The sequence below is a fragment of the Mangifera indica genome, chromosome 6, assembly GCF_011075055.1.
Source record: "Mangifera indica cultivar Alphonso chromosome 6, CATAS_Mindica_2.1, whole genome shotgun sequence".
In the NCBI taxonomy this organism is placed as follows: domain Eukaryota; kingdom Viridiplantae; phylum Streptophyta; class Magnoliopsida; order Sapindales; family Anacardiaceae; genus Mangifera; species Mangifera indica.
In genome coordinates, this window is record NC_058142.1 from 10,758,066 (window position 1) to 10,778,633 (window position 20,568).

General features: G+C 34.0%; 1 protein-coding gene across 1 annotated transcript; it reads left to right on the plus strand.

Annotated features, from left to right (window-relative positions):
* The first annotated feature begins 18,013 nt into the window (after positions 1 to 18,013).
* LOC123218350 (NAD(P)H-quinone oxidoreductase subunit T, chloroplastic) lies at positions 18,014 to 19,383 on the plus strand. Its single transcript, XM_044639769.1, has 2 exons — positions 18,014 to 18,437; positions 18,892 to 19,383. Exons 1-2 carry the CDS (start codon positions 18,100 to 18,102, stop codon positions 19,313 to 19,315), a joined length of 762 nt encoding a protein of 253 aa, XP_044495704.1. The 5' UTR covers positions 18,014 to 18,099; the 3' UTR covers positions 19,316 to 19,383.
* Positions 19,384 to 20,568: the final 1,185 nt, after the last annotated feature.

Consider the following 20,568-nt stretch of genomic DNA (forward strand, 5'->3'; position numbering starts at 1 on the left):
GTTGAAAGAAAAAATAAAACTAAGATGACCTGTTACAATTGTAGCAACAACGGTCATTTTGCCCATGAATGCACGGAGTTGAAAAAGATATTGTCTCACTCTACCTTAAGTTATGAAACTTTTGCTTTCAATATTGTACTATTAACTTAATTTTATTCTACGTGGATTATAAACTCAGTAGCCATAAACTATGTAACTTATAATAGAGGAAGTTTTGTGGAATTTTATTAAATTCTGAAGGAAACGAAATAGATTTATGTAGGCAACAAGACAAAGGTTTAAATAAAAGGGATAAACACGTGCAAATTGGTTTTATAAAATAGTCAAACCTTATACCTACAAGAAATCCTATATGCTCCAAATATTCGATCAAATCTGGTCTTGATGCTTATTCTATTTAAACTAAGATATAATTTAAATTTCTCTAGGAAATCTGTTAAAATTTATAATGGTACTAATTTTTTTGGATTTGGTTTATTGTTGAATGATTTTATGGTGTCAAACACTCTTCATTATGATAATGATTATTTTAGTTTTTTCATTATTTGCTACTTCCTATAGTATAAATGTAGATACAAATATATGACATGTTAGATTAGAGCATATTAGCTAAGGTAAAATGAATAAATTGGTTTGTGAAGGTTTATTAAGAAATTTCACAAAACTTAAACTACCTATATGTGAGCACTGTCTAATTAGAAAAAACTAATAGATAACCATTTAACAAAGTTGTAAGAGTTGAACTTCCTTTGTAACTTGTACACTCAAATATTTGTGATCTTATGAATGTTAAAACAAGAAATGATGTCTCATGTTTCATTATTTTATAAATATTATACTCGATTTGGTCTTGTCAACTGGATCTCTCATAAGTTAGAAGTAATAAACTGTTTTAGACATTATTAAATGAGATTGATAATCAATTAGATAAAAAAATAAAAGCTTTAAGAACTGACAAAAATCTTGAGTATTTATCTAAAAAGTTTAAGGAACTATGTAATGAAAAAAAAATAGTAAAACAACTAACAATTCAAGAACTTCACAACAAAATGATACAGTGGTGAAGAGAAATTGAACTTTATTGGAAATGGTTAGGTTAATAATGGGGCAAACAAATCTTTCAATATAATTATAGGATGATGCATTGTTAACTCTTATCTATGTACTTAACTGTGTGTCTTCTAGATCAGTTATTTCCACTCCCTATGAGTTATAGACAAGTATAAAAACTAATTTAAATCAATTTCGACCTTAAGGGTTAGTAGTGTTTATCCATAACTCTTCTCATAAGTTTGGAATATTAGAACCAAAAGGAAAGAAATATATATTTACAAGATACTTTGAACACTAAATACTCCAAATGGTATTGTTCATAGAGGAGGATTCTAATGAAAGATTAATTGAAATTATATCAAGAGATGTTACATTCATAGAGAATGTTTTTCATAATAGAAGTGATATTGGTAAAAGTCTTCATCTATATAAGATGAAAAAATAATGGGGATAGATACATCTCAATGACCATTAGTTAAGTCTCAAGAAATAGTATTTTTACCTATTCAAGATAGTGGAAGCAAATGAGATTGAGCTCCAACCTATTTTAGATAGTGGGAGCAATGATCTTCAATTATATGTCTCATCCATCTCAACCAAATAAGAGCAAATAAGATTAAACTCCAATTTATTTTAGATAATGTGAACGATAATCCTCAGTTGTGTAGGATATGTAGTCCAAAGGTACTTAATCAACATTTTGAAATTGAAAATGAGATTTTCATTGCCACTCCTTAAGATGATGAACCTAAAAGCATAAAAGAAGTTTTCTCTCTTAAAAAAAAAAAAAATAGCGAGATGCATTAGAAGAAAAGATGAAATCTATTAAAAAAACCAAGTTTGGAGTTTGGTTGACTTACCACTGGGTTAATCATTGGGAACAAGTGAATTTTCAAAATTAAATGTAAGGCAGATGACTCAATAAATATATACAAAACTCATCTTGTGGCAAAATGCTACATCCAATAAGAAAGTATAAACTATGAAGAAACTTTTTTGCCCGTTAGAAGATTTACTTGGATTTGTTTAATTATAATTGTAGTAGCACATATAGATTTAGAATTGCATCAAATAGATGTCAAGACAACTTTCCTTAGTGGAAAGTTTGACAAAGAAATCTACATAAAATAACTTATAGGTTTTATAGTTAAGCATTAAGAGCACAAAGTGTATAAGCTTCAAAGATCAATATATGACCTAAGATAGTCATCTAGACAGTGGTACTTAAAACTTCATAAGACTATAATGTCTTATGACTTTAAATGATTTATCAAGACCATTGTGTTTATGTGAAAAACCATTATGGCAATTTTGTAGTTCTACTTCTATACATAAATTATGTGATAATTGGTGGAAATGATTTGGAGTATATGATAACCGTTATAGGTTGGTTGTTTATGAATTTTAACATGAAGGATATGGTTGAAGTGGATTATATAAAAGGAATTAAAATCAAGAGAGATCGTTTAAAGAAACTTTTACATATGTCACAAGAGCAATACATTTGAAAGATTCTATAATGATTCAATATGGTAAATTACAAACTTGTCAATACTCTTGTGTCAAAAGGCGAATTATTGAGCCAAAAAATATATCCCATGTAATACCCTCAGGTATGTTCCAGGGGTATTTATGTCTTTTGACTCTATTTAGAGATATTTCCCATTTTAAGTACATATATTTGTTTTACATGTATATGTGTGTTTATATATATATATATATATATATATATATATATATATATATATATATATATATATATATATATATATATATATATATATATATATATATACCTAAAGAAAAGGAAAAAGACAAAGAGAAAAAGACAAAGAGATAAGGCTTTATATATAAAGAGAAAGAGAAGACTTTTCCATCATTTCCATCCATATTCCAGCAACCACAATTCTTCATGTTTTTTCTTTGCTTTCTTGAAGAAAAAGGAAGGATTTGAGGGAGTTTGGAAGATAAGAAAAGAAAAAGAAGCATTTGGAAGCTTTGGTAACCAAAGATCTCCTTCCTTTCCCTTTCATCTATGTTTATATGCATGTTATGTGAATATGTTAGTGTGTTTTGGTATTGATTTAAAGTGGTCTTGGTGATAAAGGAAGCAAAACAAAGGGAAGGAAACCAACTTGCAAAGATTTGGCTTGAAACAAGGTAAGGGATATCATCCTTGATATGTGACATATTTTAGGCTTTTGGTTCCTTGGATCTATGTTATAAATGATGATTTTGATGTTGAGGAATATTGTTTTGTCATTTGGGATGTCTATGTATGTGATTTTGTTCATGGCAGAAAGTTGCATAATATTTACAGTTTTGGCCACTGAGTTCGTCCCATGTTTTGGCTGTCTTATTTGATGAATTATGAGTGCTATTATATCATTTTGGAAAGCTCTTTGAATCCTCTTTTCAACGATATATAGCTTGTATGAATTAGAGATCATTTGGACTGTTAAATATTGTATAAACCAAAAGGACTGCTTTACCAAATAAACAGAGGAGGCAGTTTTGCCACTGCTGTCATCTCACGTTTTGACGTTCTTATATAAGGATTTATGAGTGCTATTATATCTTGTTGGAAATATTTTTGAATTATCTTTTCAGTGATATATAGCTTGTATGAATTGGGAATCATTTGGATTGTTAAATATTGTATGAACCACAAGGACTGTTTTATCAAATAAACAGAGGAGGCAGTTTTTGCCACTGACTTTATCTGTTGTTTTGACTGTCTGATTGAATGAATTATGAGTGCTATTATAGCTTGTTAGAAAGTTCTTTGAATCATCTTTTCAACGATATATAGCTTGTATGAATTAGGAACCGTTTGGACCGTGAAATGGTATGAAAAAGAAAGCTGCCCTGTCGAATGAACAGGGTGTAAACAGTATTTCACAGTTTGGAAAGGAAAAGAAAGAAAAGAAAGGAAAGGAAAGGAAAAAAAAAAAAGAAGAGAAAAAAGAAAAGAAAGAAAAGCAAGAAAAGGTTGGGACTCAAGATTCAAGGGTCGTCCCAAGAGTAATGTTTGGTGAGTTATGAATAAATTTAGATGGAAGCAAAATTAGTAAGATATAAGACTCGCATGCATGCTATAAACTATGAGGGGGCACTTTACACTACACCGCCCCCAATAAGGCACGTCCGCAGTAGGACACGTCCGTAGTAGGACATAGACCCCCACTAGGGCCCGCTCACAGTAGAGCATACTCGCAGTAGAGCTCAATTCAGATTCAGAAATAGTGTAGTAAAAGAAAAAGAGCTTAAGCTCAGAAAAATGTCAAATCCCTATAGTTAGCTTCCAGAAAGTATCAAATAGACACCAGATGGGACAAAGTATGACCCAAATAGTAAAGAGTGAACTAAATTACCCCTTCAATCTCTTATAGAGGTTAAGATGTGAGGTTGAGTCCCAAAAGTGAGTTAGAACAGGAAAAAAAAGATAGTTTACTTGATTTTTTCCCCTTATTGAGTGTTCTTATCACTCACTCCCTTTTCTTTCCTGATTGCAGGTACAGGTGATCGAGGTAGCTGCGAGGCAGGGTCAGGTCAGCGTAGGTAGATCTGGCTGGAGCAGGTTATCTCTGGTTTATATTACATGCATACAGTGGCATGTTCTTGTCGACTTTTGACTTTTTGAGATTGTGGTACAATTGCATATGATTACTCTCTGTTTTCAAATGCTTTCAGATGAGTTTTCATATGAGTATATACATCTTTTGTTCGCTTCCAGATTTTCAGTTTTCTTGGAATACTTCCTAAACACTTTTAATGATGCGTTTATTTTAAAGTATTTTTAAAAAGAAAAAAATAGACGTTCTAAATATTAATTCGTAACATTTCTCCTTCGGTGGGTAGTACTTCTAGGGAAGGATGTTACAAGTTGGTATCAGAGCATGATTTTGCAACCCAAAAGATGTTTTCTAAAACAAAATGGGTTAATCAAAGTAACACAGAGATGAAATACCCTTCAGCCACACTGACCACCCTCGTAGCCGATCACTGTAAGTTAAGTTTTCATTTATACCTACTAAGTTTTATGAAACTAATGTGTTCATTTTCAGGACCTATGAGTCAAACACCAGTAAATCCCTCTCAGAGGAGCCAAAATGAAAGAACAGCCCCTCAGGTACCCCAGGGGGCACTCAGTGCACATGATGTGCGAGAGATTTTCATAGAGATGATGAAAGAGCACAAAGGTGCTCCTACACAGGGAAGTGAGATGGCTCATACGCCATCAATCTAGGGACATGATATGAGGGAGGTTACTTTAGCATCTACAGTAGCCCTAGTGAGGACTCAGTTGCATCCTATTTTCAACCTCCCTAATATACACCAACCTCAAAAATTTGATGGTGCAAGAGACCCAATAGCAGCTGAAGAGTGGTTGGAATCAATAGAGAGTGCCATGGCCTTGTTTGACATGACTGACCAAGAAAAAGTGAGATATGCCACTTATCTTTTCAAGTCAGTGGCAAGAATATAGGGAAACTTAGTCAGGGAGACAGTCAATGTCTCAGAAATGACATGGTCAGAGTTTAGGTGCCGATTTGAGGTAAAGTACAAGGGTACCGATGTTACTTGTATCAGGGCCCAGGAGTTTATCAATCTAGTGCAAGGGACGGACTTTGTAAAAGAATATTCCACAAAGTTTAATCAATTGTCCCAGTATGCCCCCGAGATAGCTAGCACAGAAATGAGGCGTATGCAAAAGTTTGTGTATGGGCTGGATCCAGAGATAGCTCGAGATGTTATGACCGAGGCGCAGCCATCTAGAACTTATGCAGAGGCCCTTGATAGAGCTATAAGGGCATAGGTTTTTGTTAGGAAGAGGTTTGGTCAGACCACAGGGTAAAAGGTTACACCTCCTTCTACCATGCCAGCTCCCCTGATGAGTAGTGGTTCAGCTTCAGTACAGAGAGACCCTCCTTCAAAGCGAGCCAAGAAAGGTAAATGACCTCTCCAGTTCAGAGGCATGAAAAAGAATTAGAAGAGTAGAAAGAAACAAAGAGGACCTGAGATACCAGCTTGCCAGAAATATGGGAAGCACCATAGAGGAGAGTGTTTGACAGGTTACGCAGTTTGTTTCAGATGTCATCAACCTGGACATATTGCTCGTTTCTATACAGTTGCCCTAGTGAGAGTAGAGCAGCAGCAGCCTATAGGAGGGGCCACAGTCAGAGTTTATACGATCACCCAGAACCCAGCAGAGGTTAACCCATTAGCAGTCACGGGTCAGATTCTCTATCTTAATACTCCTATTTATGTTTTAATTGATTGTGGGGCTACTCATTGCTTTATAGCCAAGAGTTTGCTTGAGAGGTTAAAGTTGCAACCTGTTAGAATAGCCTAGATGATTATGATTGAGTTACCTAATGGGGGGTCAGTCATTAGTGAGATGATGCTACTAGGACAGAGTATTATGATTCAGGGTCAATAGTTACTAGTAGACCTGATTGTGTTTGAAATGCTAGATTTTGACATGATTTTAGGGATGGACTTTTTGGGGAGATACAAGCTGAAATTGATTGTAAAAAGAAGAAAATGAGATTTAACCTAGACTCTGGAGATCAATTCGAGTTCAGTAAGGGTCATATCTGAAGTTTGATGATCAGTATGTTAAAAGCTAGTAAAATGTTAAAAAAGCGGTGTACAGGATATTTGGCTCATATAGTGAGCAAGGTTGAGTCAGGCCCAACTATTGAGGAAACACCAATAGTACGTGAGTTTCTAGATGTGTTTCCAAGTGAGCTACCAGGATTAGCTCCTAAGAGAGAGATTGAGTTTAGTATAGAGTTGGCACCTGGCACAACACCTATTTCAAGAGCACATTATCGAATGGCCCCTGCCAAGTTACAAGAATTGAAAAAGCAGCTTCAAGAGTTATTAGATCATGGTTTTATCAAACCGAGCCATTCTCCTTGGGGAGCTCTCATCCTATTTGTGAAAAAGAAAGACGGGTCTATGAGAATGTGCATTGATTATAGAGAGCTAAATAAAGCCATAGTTAAGAACAAATACCCATTACCCAGGATTAATGATTTATTTAATCAGTTGAAGGGATCCGTGGTCTTCTCCAAGATAGATTTAAGATCTGGTTATCACCAGATGAGAGTGACAGAGAAGGATATACCCAAGATAGCTTTCCAAACAAGGTATGACTATTTTGAGTTTGTAGTGATGCCATTCGGATTGACAAATACCCCTACAGTATTTATGGATTTGATGAATAGGGTATTCCACAATTGCCTAGATAAATTTATTGTGGTATTCATTGATCATATCTTAGTATATTCTTGTAGTTGAGAGGAGCATGAGCAGTACTTAAGGTTTACCCTCCAAAGATTAAGAGAGAAACAACTGTATGCAAAATTCTCAAAATGTGAATTTTGGCTAGTAGAGTTACCTTTTTGAGGCATGTGATTTCAGCAGAGGGTATATTAGTAGATCCCAGTAAGATCGAGGCAATAGTTGAATGATAGAGACCAAAGATAGTCAAAGAGGTTCGTAGTTTCCTGGGTTTGGCAGGGTATTATCGGAGGTTTATAGAAGGATTTGTCAGATTAGCTAGACCTCTTATAACTCTCATAAAGAAAACAATGTCATTTCAGTATTCAGAAGCCTGTAAGGTAAGCTTCCAAGAATTGAAAAGAAGATTGACTACTGTTTCGGTGTTAGCACTTCCAGAGGAGGGAGTTGAGTATGATTTATACACCAATGCCTCACACGGTGGTTTAGGAGCAGTATTGATACAGCGAGGCAAGGTGATAGCATATGCCTCAAGATAATTGAAAGAATTTGAAAGTCGATACCCTAGTCATGATTTGGAGTTAGCAATGTTGGTTTTTGCTTTGAAAATTTGGAGACACTATTTGTATAGGGTAAAATGTAATATTTATACTGATCATAAGAGCCTCAGATATTTCTTCACTCAGAAGGAATTAAATATGAGGCAGAGGCGATGACTCGAGCTAGTAAAAGACTATGACTGTGATATTAAATACCATCCAAGCAAGGCTAATATGGTTGCAGACGCCCTCAGTAAAAACGTGATGATATCATAATTGACGGTCCAGAGAGAAATTCAGAGAGAGATGGACCAAGAGTAGATTGAGCTCGTGATTGGAGCCTTTACGAGATTAGAGATTCAGCCTACTCTCATAAATGAGATTCGAGAGGCTCAGACAAGAGATGAGTGGTGTTAACAAAAAATTCAGAAAGTGGAAGAGGGTTTCGAGGTAGATTTTCAAATATCAAATGGAATTCTCAAATTTAGAGATCGAGTGTATGTTCCCTAGATAACTGAATTGAGACAGAGAATTCTTATAGAAGCTCATAGTTCTCTTTACACTGCCTACCCTGGGGGTGTAAAGATGTATCAGGACTTAAAAAGGCATTTTTGGTGGTTAGGCATGAAAAAGGATATAGGTGAGTTTGTTACTAGATGTCTCACCTGTCAGCAAATTAAGGCCGAACACCAGAGACCTGCAAGGTTACTTCAGCCTCTACCTATTCCAGAATGGAAATGAGAGCATATCTCCATGGACTTCATTAGTGGACTCCCTAGAGCTCAGAATGGATGTAATGCTATCTGGGTGATTGTTGATAGATTAACTAAGTCAGCTCATTTCTTGTCTATCAAAGATACTACTACCACAGATCAGTTAGGGAGATTATATGTTAAGGAGATTATTAGATTACATGGTGAACCCAGGACCATAGTATCTGATCGTGATACGAGATTTGTATCAGCTTTTTGGAAGAGTCTCCAAAGATCCTTGGGTACTAATTTGGCATTTAGTACAACCTATCATCCTCAAACAGATGGTCAGACGGAGAGGGTTAATCAGATTTTGGAAGACATGTTGAGAGCTTGTTGCTTGGATCATAAAGCTACGTAGGTAGAAATGTTGCCCTTGGTGGAGTTTGCTTACAATAATAGCTACCAGACAACTATTCAGATGGCACCTTATGAGGCATTATATAGTAGAAGGTGTCGTTCTCCTCTTCACTGGGATGAGATAGGAGAGAGAGATGTGTTATCCTGATCCCTTGAGCTCGAATTGACCCAGAAAATGATTAATGATGTCCAACTGATCCGGCAGAGAATAAAACAGGCTCAGGATCGATAGAAAAGCTATGCAGATCATCAACGTCGAGACTTGGAATTCAATGTAGGTGAATTTGTATTTGTAAAGGTTGCTCCATTCAAGCATTTGATGAGATTCGAAAATGAGGGAAAGCTAGTTCCCAAATTTATTGGTCCATATGAGATACTTGAGAGAGTTGGTAAAGTAGCTTACAGATTAGCCTTACCAGCGAGTATGGACCGGATTCATGATGTATTTCATGTCTCATCGTTAAGAAAATGTCTTGGTGATTATTCCCAGGTTGTGAATACAGAAGATATTAAGTTATCAGAAGACCTTAGTTATGAAGAAAAACCGATTTAGATACTTGACAGAAGAATTAAACAACTAAGGAACCGACAGATTCCTTTAGTAAAAGTCTTGTGGAGAAGCCAGAAGTTAGAGAAGGCTACTTGGGAAATGGAGCAAACCATGAAGGATAAGTATCCAGAGTTGTTTTTTGTGAATTTTGAAGACGAAATTCTTGTGAAGGGGGAAGAGTTATAATACCCTCAGGTATGTTTCAGGGGTATTTATGTCTTTTGACTCTATTTAGAGATATTTCTCATTTTAAGTACATATATTTGTTTTACATGTATATGTGTGTTTATATATATACCTAAAGAAAAGGAAAAAAAGAAAGAGAAAAAGAGAAAGAGATAAGGCTTTATACATAAAGAGAAAGAGAAGACTTTTCCATCATTTCCATCCATATTCCAACAGCCACCATTTTTCATGTTTTTTCTTTGCTTTCTTGAAGAAAAAGGAAGGATTTGAGGGAGTTTGGAAGATAAGAAAAGAAAAGAAAAGAAAAGAAAAAGAAGCACTTGGAAGCTTTAGTAACCAAAGATCTCATTCCTTTCCCTTTCATCTATGTTTATATGCATGTTATGTGAATATGTTAGTGTGTTTTGGTATTGATTTAAAGTGGTCTTGGTGATAAAGGAAGCAAAACAAAGGGAAGGAAGTCAACTTGCAAAGATTTGGCTTGAAACAAGGTAAGGGATATCATCCTTGATATGTGACATGTTTTAGGCTTTTGGTTCCTTGGATCTATGTTATAAATGATGATTTTGATGTTGAGGAATATTGTTTTGCCATTTGGGATGTCTATGTATGTGATTTTGTTCATGGCAGAAAGTTGCATAATATTTACAGTTTTTGCCACTGAGTTCGTCCCATGTTTTGGCTGTCTTATTTGATGAATTATGAGTGCTATTATATCTTGTTGGAAAGCTCTTTGAATTCTCTTTTCAACAATTATAGCTTGTATGAATTAGAGATCATTTGGACTGTTAAATATTGTATAAACCAAAAAGACTGCTTTACCAAATAAACAGAGGAGGCAGTTTTGCCACTGCTTTCATCTCATGTTTTGACTATCTTATATAAGGATTTATGAGTGCTATTATATCTTGTTGGAAAGCTCTTTGAATTATATTTTCAGTGATATATAGCTTGTATGAGTTGGGAATCATTTGGATTGTTAAATATTGTATGAACCACAAGGATTGCTTTATCAAATAAACAGAGGAGGCAGTTTTTGCCACTGACTTTTTCTACTGTTTTGACTGCCTGATTGAATGAATTATGAGTGCTATTATAGCTTGTTAGAAAGCTCTTTGAATCCTCTTTTCAACGATATATAGCTTGTATGAATTAGGAACCATTTGGACTGTGAAATTGTATGAAAAAGAAAGCTGCCCTATCGAATGAACAGGGTGTGAACAGTATTTCACAGTTTGGAAAGGAAAAGAAAGAAAAGAAAGGAAAGGAAAAGAAAAGAAAGGAAAGGAAAGGAAAAAGAAAAGAAGAGAAAAAAGAAAAGAAAGAAAAGCAAGAAAAGGTTGGGACTCAAGATTCAAAGGTCGTCCCAAGAGTAATGTCTGAGTTATGAATAAATTTAGATGGAAGCAAACTTAGTAAGATATAAGACTCGCATGCATGCTATAAACTATGAAGGGGTACTTTACACTACACCGCCTGCAGTAGGGCACGTCCGTAGTAAGACACATCTGTAGTAGGACATAGACCCCCAGTAGGGTCCGCTCACAGTAGAGCATGTTCGTAGTAGAGCTCAATTCAGATTCAGAAATAGTGTAATGAAAGAAAAAGAGCTTGAGCTTAGAAAAATGTCAAATCCCTATAATTAGCTTCTAGAAAGTATCAAATAGACACCAGATAGGACAAAGTATGACCCAAATAGTAAAGAGTGAACTAAATTACCCCCTTAATCTCTTATAGAGGTTAAGATGTGAGGTTGAGTCCCAAAAATGAGTTAGAACAGGAAAAAAAAGATAATTTACTTGATTCTTTCCCCTTACTGAGTGCTCTTTTCACTCACTCCCTTTTCTTTCCTGATTGCAGGTGCAGGTGATCGAGGTAGCTGCGAGGCAGGGTCAGGTCAGCGTAGGTAGATCTGACTGGAGCAGGTTATCTCTGGTTTATATTACATGCATACAGTGGCATGTTCTTGTCGACTTTTGACTTTTTGAGATTATGGTACAGTTGCATATGATTACTCCATATTTTCAGATGTTTTCAGATGAGTTTTCATATGAGTATATACATCTTTTGTTCGCTTCTAGATTTTCAGTTTTCTTGGAATACTTCCTAAACACTTTTAATGATGCGTTTATTTTAAAGTATTTTTAAAAAGAAAAAAATAGATGTTCCGAATATTAATTCGTAATATTTCTCCTTTGGTGGGTAGTACTTCTAGGGAGGGATGTTACATCCCAAGACTGAAGATGAATGAAGAAAAATGTCAAAAGTACCATTTTCAAATGCAATTAGATGTTTTATGTACGTTATAATATCTACATGCCCAAACATTTGTTTTGTTGTCGGGTTAGTTAGTAGATATCGATCAAACCCCAAAAAAAAGCACTAGAAGGCTGTCAAAAGGATGTTGAGATATCTAAAAGATATTGTGGATTATTATTTATACTACCAAGAATCATATTTTCATTTAATTGGCTATTCAAATGCCACTTAGAGAAGTGATTTAAACTAATGCAAATCCACTTTTGGTTATGCATTCTTACTCTAATAAGGTGTTATATCTTAGAGCGATAAAAAACGAACATACATAGTCTTATCCACAATAGAGGTCAAGTTTATATCCTGTGTAGTGATTGTGCAAAACACTATTTGGTTAAAAAGATTTTACATGAATTTCGATACACAAGACGATATTGTTAGAGCTTTAGCTGTCAGTTGTCATAATCAAGCTGAGATGACTTTTATAAAAGATCCCAAATTTCATAATTGAACCAAACATATCAACAGTAACAATTTTGTAAGAGACATCATTTCTAAGTGAAAAGTGAACATTACTTAATTGTTGATTTTTTAACCAAATTCATTATGAGAGATATATATCTTGCATATGTTAAATCTCTTAGATTTCATAGATTGCGATCGATAAGTTATTAAACTTATATATTGTACTTGTGACACAATATCAAAAACTATGAATTTAAGTTCATTTTGTTTTAGATTTGCATCCCAAAATTCTTGGTGTTTCATTATATATATATCGTTTTGTTTGAAACTTCGACAAGATTATAATGTTACACAAGTTAGAGGTTGACTCACTCACACAAGCTATCGCCTTTGACATTGAGAGAATGAGCAAAAATAATACATATTTCTTGAAAAAAGAATTATTAAAGTCAAAATGTTGCCTTGATAATTAGTCAAGATAAGGTCATGGATAGATATATATTTGACAATGACTGTTTGAATTTCCCATGTCTAAATAACTTGTGAATATCAAATGTGAATTCTTAATAAATACCTACAAGTTTAAAGATGATTAAGAACTCAAGTTAGCCACTAGGTATAATGATTGAACTAAGACTTGTATAGTGTTAATAGATAACATTTATGGAGAATATATATTGTAGCACATGTTTCATATCATGTGTGCATAAGTCAACCAATAGAAGTAGTGAGTTAATAAATCTCTGCTTCTTTACTGTGTGAGACTTTATGAGGTTTAACCTTATATTGATATTCTTAGACTCTTTATTACTATTCAAATTTATTCTTAGTGTTTGCTATCTTAGCTTGACACTTATAGCTGCACACAATTCAGTCTATAGAATATGACTGGAAAAGCAACTAAATTTAAATTGAGAATTTCGAGTAGAAGAAGAAGACTTATCTATTACATGTATTCATTGGTCAGTTGATCATGTTAATCACATATAAGATATCACTTAATTATGGATATATAGGGAGATAACACAATTATTTTGAGAGATTAGAGAGATTGGTGTTATTAAGCAAGTCAAGGCACAACAAAACTAACAATATTTTTTTTCAAGTTAAAGCAATCATGTTATCCCTAACAGATATATAATAATTAGCTCTCAAATATAAGTTGCTTGTAAGGTTGCATGACACATTTGCAAGTATAACATGTACCGTTGTATAAAATTTCTGTGTCTTAAATATTTAGTTTGGATCTCCTGTCATATGTGGGTGGAAGATATTGGATTTGAGTTTATCTATGACAAGTCAATCTGACTCGTTTGTGTTAACTACCTTGATGACAATTAGACACATATTAAAGCCTACAACTACCATAGGAAACACAATGCATTATTCCTGTTTTCTTGCATCTCCTCTCTACGCTTCCCAAAATGCAAATTAGGCAAATACGAAAGTGCTAAAAAAAATCCTATTCATAGAGAATCCAGATCAAAATACGATAAAGAAAATTGTGTTGTAGAAATGAATAATATGCCATGGATCACTTTCAATAGGCATAAAACAAAATCAAATCTAGGTACGTAAATTTACTATTTTTTGAATTTACAAATTTTGGCATGAATTTCCAACAAATTGGATAAGGATAAAATCAAACTGGATATTTTGGCCTTCGCACAACCATACATGCATCATGCGCAGATGTGCATGATTTTAGGATAAGGATTAATTATGATATTTATGCACTCAAAATCTAGATATATCATGGATTGCATAGGATAAGGATAAAAGTGATGCATAAGAACATGATTCCACAATTCCATATTTTTTTTCACCCAAATACATTATGAATGTACATTCATCAAACACCTCCTCTTGTGCTTCACATTCTAGATGACAATTAGTGCGCATTTTAGCCTCTTTCAATTCTTGCTTCGTGTGGATACCAATTTGTGGTCCTAAACTTGGATTGAAAGCATCTTTTTGGCACATTCTAACAATCTGTGAAATACTAAGAAGTTTCCAAAAACTAGTATGATACTTTAACTCGATCGAAAAAACAATTGATTAATATAAGATGTTTGTAGAACAATAGACTACAAATGGATCATAGGAATTGTTTATGGTTTTCCTTTTTTGGTAAATTAAACTTTTAAATTGTTGTTATGTTGCTATTGAAGGTCATAAACACTAATCGTTGTATTAGAACAACATTTGAGCTATTGATTTACAAAATTATATATGTTGTTGTTTTTTAATTCTATTGAATGAATTGCTTATCTTATTTTGATATCGATTTTGTATGAAAAATTGTAATGGTTGATGAATATGTTCATACATATTTGTTTGTTACTGTATAACATAAATTTCATTATTAATTATTGAGTTTATGCCTTTTAATTTTGTTGATGAATTGACATGCATACTCTTGTGAAAATCAATTAGTTGTGTGTCTTAACTTTATGTTGTTGCATGAAATCACTTTCATTGTATGTTGTACAAGACACAATGACGGTTATTGTTGAGATGAGATAGGCATTCATAGCATATTGTCTTATTGGGTTACCAAAATTTGGAATGGTTTTCTAGTGTTTTCGCTTCATAGTGAAATTTTGGAAAATATGCCCTATACGGTCATGCATACAAAAGTGTGCGACCATGAATAGCATAATTACATATTACGTTTGTGCAATTCCTCATGTAACACCTAGTATAGTTGTGCATAGGGTTGGACTCAAGTCGAGCCAGCTCGAGCTCTGCTTGGTCGAGTCTGAAACGAGTCGGGCTTAGTTGAGCTCGATCGAGCTCATCGAGTTACTCGTCAGATTTTCTAATTAAAATTTTTGATACAAAATAACGTCGTTTTGACCAATATATATTAAAAACGGTGTCGTTTTGAAAATGAAAAATGAGTCGAGCCAAATTCGAGCTTGAAACGAGCCGGTCTTAGCTAAGCTCAAGCTCGAACTTGAGCCACCCATATGTGAATCGAGCCGAGCTCGAGCTCGGCCCGGCTCAGCTCGAATCCAGCCCTAGTTGTGCATCCACCATGCACGCATGTACATAAGCAAAATCTCATAACTGCACAATTTTGTGCATTCATCTTGTTCATGTTTTTTAAATTTTATCGAATTCCAATTATGATGAGATGTATGGATGTACATCATGCATGCATAATTGTGTATAGACAAACTTTTGCTTATGCATGTAAGTGACCCCTTCCCGTGCACGGGTTGAAAACTTCAACATCATGCACAATTGTGTGTGATTTAGTCAATTTTGACTTTATTGACCAAGACAAGGACAAAACTACAATTTTTGAATTGAGGGTGTTACAATAATTTAACAACTTTGTGAATGATTAAGATTATATATATTTTTTAAATTTTAATTGTTTAGATGTATGTTGTGTATGAATACGTGTCGTGTTTGGTATACAACCCAAAAGACCTATTAATTTATATATTATTTTTCTTAGAAATGTATGTTTGTAAGATTTTAAAATAGGGTTTACGAGCCCTGCCATTTCTTAAACTTCTAGCTGTAATTTTTTTTCTCACATAAGAATGTAATATGAGGTTCATATTTTACAAATGTAAAATTAGAATATATTTTATTTTATTTTCTAGAATAAAATGTATTTATGAAAAGTCATATAACAATTGAAGACCGAGAAAGAAAATGAGTAGCATACTTGAAGACCTAAAAAGCAAGACCCTAGGTTGACCTATCGACCCCTCTTGGCTCATGGGACTCAACATTAAATAAGGCTATATACCAACACATTTAATTTATATTGTAGAGTGCATATTTGGTTTTTATTTTTCAAATAATCACCTTACATGCGAACTAAAACTAGTGAGACAAACAAATAACAAATCCCTTAATTATTAAGTCGAAAATAACCCAAAACCTTCCAATAGAACACCTCGACTAAGTTTCGATTCATCGAAGCTTTATTTACTAAAGCGAAGAATACACTTCTACTAGGTGAAAAATCGAGTGATTATTTATATTGAGTCTGACTTAACTTGTTCGCCAAAATAAAGCTAAAAGTGTATTAGAGGCTGAGTAGGGATGTACAATTATCATTTTATAAGCGATATGTAATATTCACTCTACTAATACTAAGAATCACAATTTATATTATATGATTTGTCTAATATAACTAATGAATTTAGGATCATAGACTTTTGTGATTAGTTTGTTGGCCTACCTAATATGGTCAAATTCAAGTTTTTTCATCAAAGTGAAGGTAAGAATTGATTTAATGAGATCTCAATATATTAGAAAGTTCAAACAAAAGTTTCCCAATCCAATAGGGAGGATTGTTAACTTAAGGAGATAATAATAACAATTTATTTAACAAAATTTATGTTAAATAAATTACTAATTTAAAATATGATTTTTAGTCCACCTTTTTTGCACTCGGAGATGAAAAAAATCACGACGTCAACAACCTTAAATGTACTATCCATCCTAGAAAAGGACAATTGGCTTGACGACAAAATATGTTTATCCCAGGGTTAAGGTCAAATGTATGATGACGGGAGATCACACATTTACCTCTTAAGCTCCTAAAAACAGAAAGTTAAAGAAATTTTAAAAAAAAATTATAACCGATTAATGTAGCTTAACTTTGTCTACAAATCTTATAAATTTATATGTTTTCCTTGCAATAAACTCGAACTTATCGTATTCAACAAATATTAATTTAAATGGGTAAAAGACTATTTTTCATCCAAGTTTTATCTCAATCTCAAATTGACATTTGTAATTGTTCAAAAATTTAAATTTCTATTTATAAATTAACTTTTATTAAAATTTTTTATCAGAGATAGAGATAAAATTATCATTTTATTTCTAAACTGTAAAACCTTAAAAAAAAATCATTTTATGCCTATAGTTTGAAAAACTAACTATTTCTCCTTAGAATTAAGTTTTAAAAAGTTATCATTCCCTCATAAGGATTGAAAATATTTTCCAATTAACAAATCCAACAAGTCATTAGTGACCGGAACGACAGGAATATGGCGTTTAGACAACGAAAGGTCATCTCCAGATCAATAATGTTTTTGGATAATGAAGTGTCGTCAATCTAGATGATGAAGTAGCGGAGAACGTTATCCAGACTGATGACACTTCTTGATAAAGCATTGTCTAGATCAACAATGCTTCATCATTTAGAAGCATCATTGATCTAGAGACAATGATTTATCTAGATGAAGAACCATCGTCTTTTGGCATCTAGACAACGAAAGATGTTTCATTGTCCATACGCCATCCTCCGTCATTTCGGCCATCGATGACTAGCTAAATTTGTTGTCTGTAAAAGATTTTCAAACCTTAAGGGGGGCGGGGGGATGATAACTTTTTAATGATATAGTTTTTTAAAGTTTTATAGTTTACTGATAAAATAATAATTTTACTTTATTTTTTAAAAAAAATTTAAGAAAAATTAATTTATAAATAAGTATTTAAATTTTTTAACTACTATAGATATCATTTTGCGTTGAGATAAAACTTAGATGGAAAATAGCATTTGCCTTATATTAAATTTTGATAAATTTGTGACGATACATTTGATGAGGAAAAAAAAAATTCTGGCTCAATTGATTCTGAGCCACATAAACAGGAGGCCATAAAATCTAGTGTCTTTGAACTTGAAATAGCCGGCCAATCCTTTTTGTCGGTAATGGCTTCTACATTTGCTTCTCAAGCTCCATATTCTTTCTTTCTCAAAACACAAAATTGCGAAAAATTCCAGCGAAGAGAAGAGCAGTACAGGAGTTCAAGAAGAGCAAGAACAAAACATGGTATTTTACAAGTTTCTGCTTCAAAAGGAGGAGCTGGGAAACGCCCAAAAGCGCCACCAGGAGTTGATACAAGAATCCACTGGGACAACCCAGATGAAGGTTGGATTGGGGGTACTCAACAGACACAACAAAAATTCAATGCAGAAGATGAGCAGCAGAACCTTTTGGCTGACAAATTTGCTGATCTTCTCAACAACTCTTCTGATTCTCATTACCAGTGAGTGTATTTAATTATTTGTCAAGCATCTTATATTCTTGCCACAGCTTTAGAGTATGCAGTGGGAATTTTAATTTAAAAGCTTGCCAAATTTAGATACAAAAAATTGTGTTGATATTTTGCAAGCTAGTAAATGTGAGAACCTTTAGAACTCTTATACCATCGTACTTGTTTTGACTTCAGTTGAACAAAGATGAGGTCCCTGTTTTTACAAGTTTGAAAATAATGAGAGTGGTTTTCAGTATCTTATGTAATAAATTAGCCCATGAATTTAAGTTTCTTGAATTTTAAGATATTATATTGAGTTTCTATGATGACCGACCTTGAGGTTTCAAGAAATATCAGCAGCAACACCTCACAGTTTATGCGGAAAAAAAAGTGTTAAAATGAATATTGACATATGCAGATCATCAGATTATATAAAACTTAATGTCAACGTTGTTAATTGGATCAGGTTCTTAGGAATATCGGCAAAAGCTGATTTGGAAGAAATTAAAGCAGCTTACCGAAGGTTATCAAAAGAATACCACCCAGACACAACTTCCCTTCCGTTAAAAGCAGCTTCGGAGAAGTTTGTGAAGCTAAGAGAAGTTTATAATGTATTAAGCAACGAAGAAAGCCGCAGATTTTATGACTGGTCACTTGCTCAAGAGGCTGCCAGTCGCCAAGTTGAAAAAATGAAAATGAAGTTGGACGATCCTTATCAGCAAGATCTGAAAAACTTTGAATCTATTCCAGACATGGTAGATCGCCTTGGTGGGAGAAATATTGCGCTAAGTGATCAAGCAATGTCAGCCCTCACCATTGATATAGTTATAATTATCTTTGCAATTTGTTGTATTATTTATGTGCTCTTCTTCAAAGAACCATCTTATTGATTCATTAGTGATGGCAGTATCACCCTGTTGTTGTGAATAAGATATGAATCAGATGAGAAATTGTAATACTGGATCTTTCGTTATTGCTTCTCAAAATCTTAGAACACATGTTACATGTTCCATTTTACAAAGAAGGTGCAACTATTTATGGGAAAACATGCCACCCATAAGGGTCAATTGTTAGAAAAGCATTAAATGGAATTGTTTACTCTCATTTCTGATGAATTTATTGCCTTCATTTCTAAGCCATTCGTCTAAGCTTGCTCCACTCATATACAAGAGGAAATGAATAAGGAGTCAAACCTGTAAGATGATCCACTTAACTCATGTGCATCAACAATTGAAAGCACCTAAGCTCGCCAATACCTGTTATTCTCCTCCATAAGCTTTGGATTAATAGCTGCAACGCTCAAAGATGGAAAATTCCGAGGTTGAATCATTGAGATTGGTGGTGTTTTGTGATCCCTCATATATCAAAGAAGGCAGCAGAATTTGTACATGAACAAGAATTTTTTTATCACTGAACAGCTCCATAGGACCTAAGGGTTATTATACATATAATAAAAGGATTTGGAATGCAAATATGTGATTGGAGGCTCACCCAAATCAAGATCTGCCTTGAATTCATCTCGAATTCTTTCACAAGTCTCTACAACATAGTAGGTTTTTACTTATCCACACGAAGAAAGTCACAAACACATGAACATGTGTAAAGGTAATTGGAGCTCAAGTGATTACTAAATCACCTTAATTTTGGTGAATGTGTTCTAGGATGAGAGAAATTTTTTCTCTTAAATTCATGATGGACAGTAGACACGTCAATTGGGCCGGGTCGAATGGAGGCCCGACCCGAAGCACAAAAAAAAACCCGGGCACGACAAAGCCCAGCCCGACACTGTAGCATGTCGGGTCAGGCCCATGGGCCTATCAGCCAGGCCCTGGGCTTTAATATTAAACCCATGGGCTGGCCCGGCTCGGCACGACACTGTTTATATATATATATATATATTTTCCGCATATTCTGCCGCAAGGCAGCAGAAGCAAACGGCTTCTACTTGGCAGAAGCCTCTAGTCTAGCTTCTGCCAAGGCATAAGTCGTTGCGTAGCTTCTGCCACAAGGCAGAAGCCGTTCTGGCTTCTACTGGCAATGGCTAGTGGCGCCAGTAGCCGTTGCTGAACTTTTTATAATTAATTTTTTGTTTCCTATAAAAACCTATTCAATTTTTCATTTTCACTTTCAATTACAATTACAA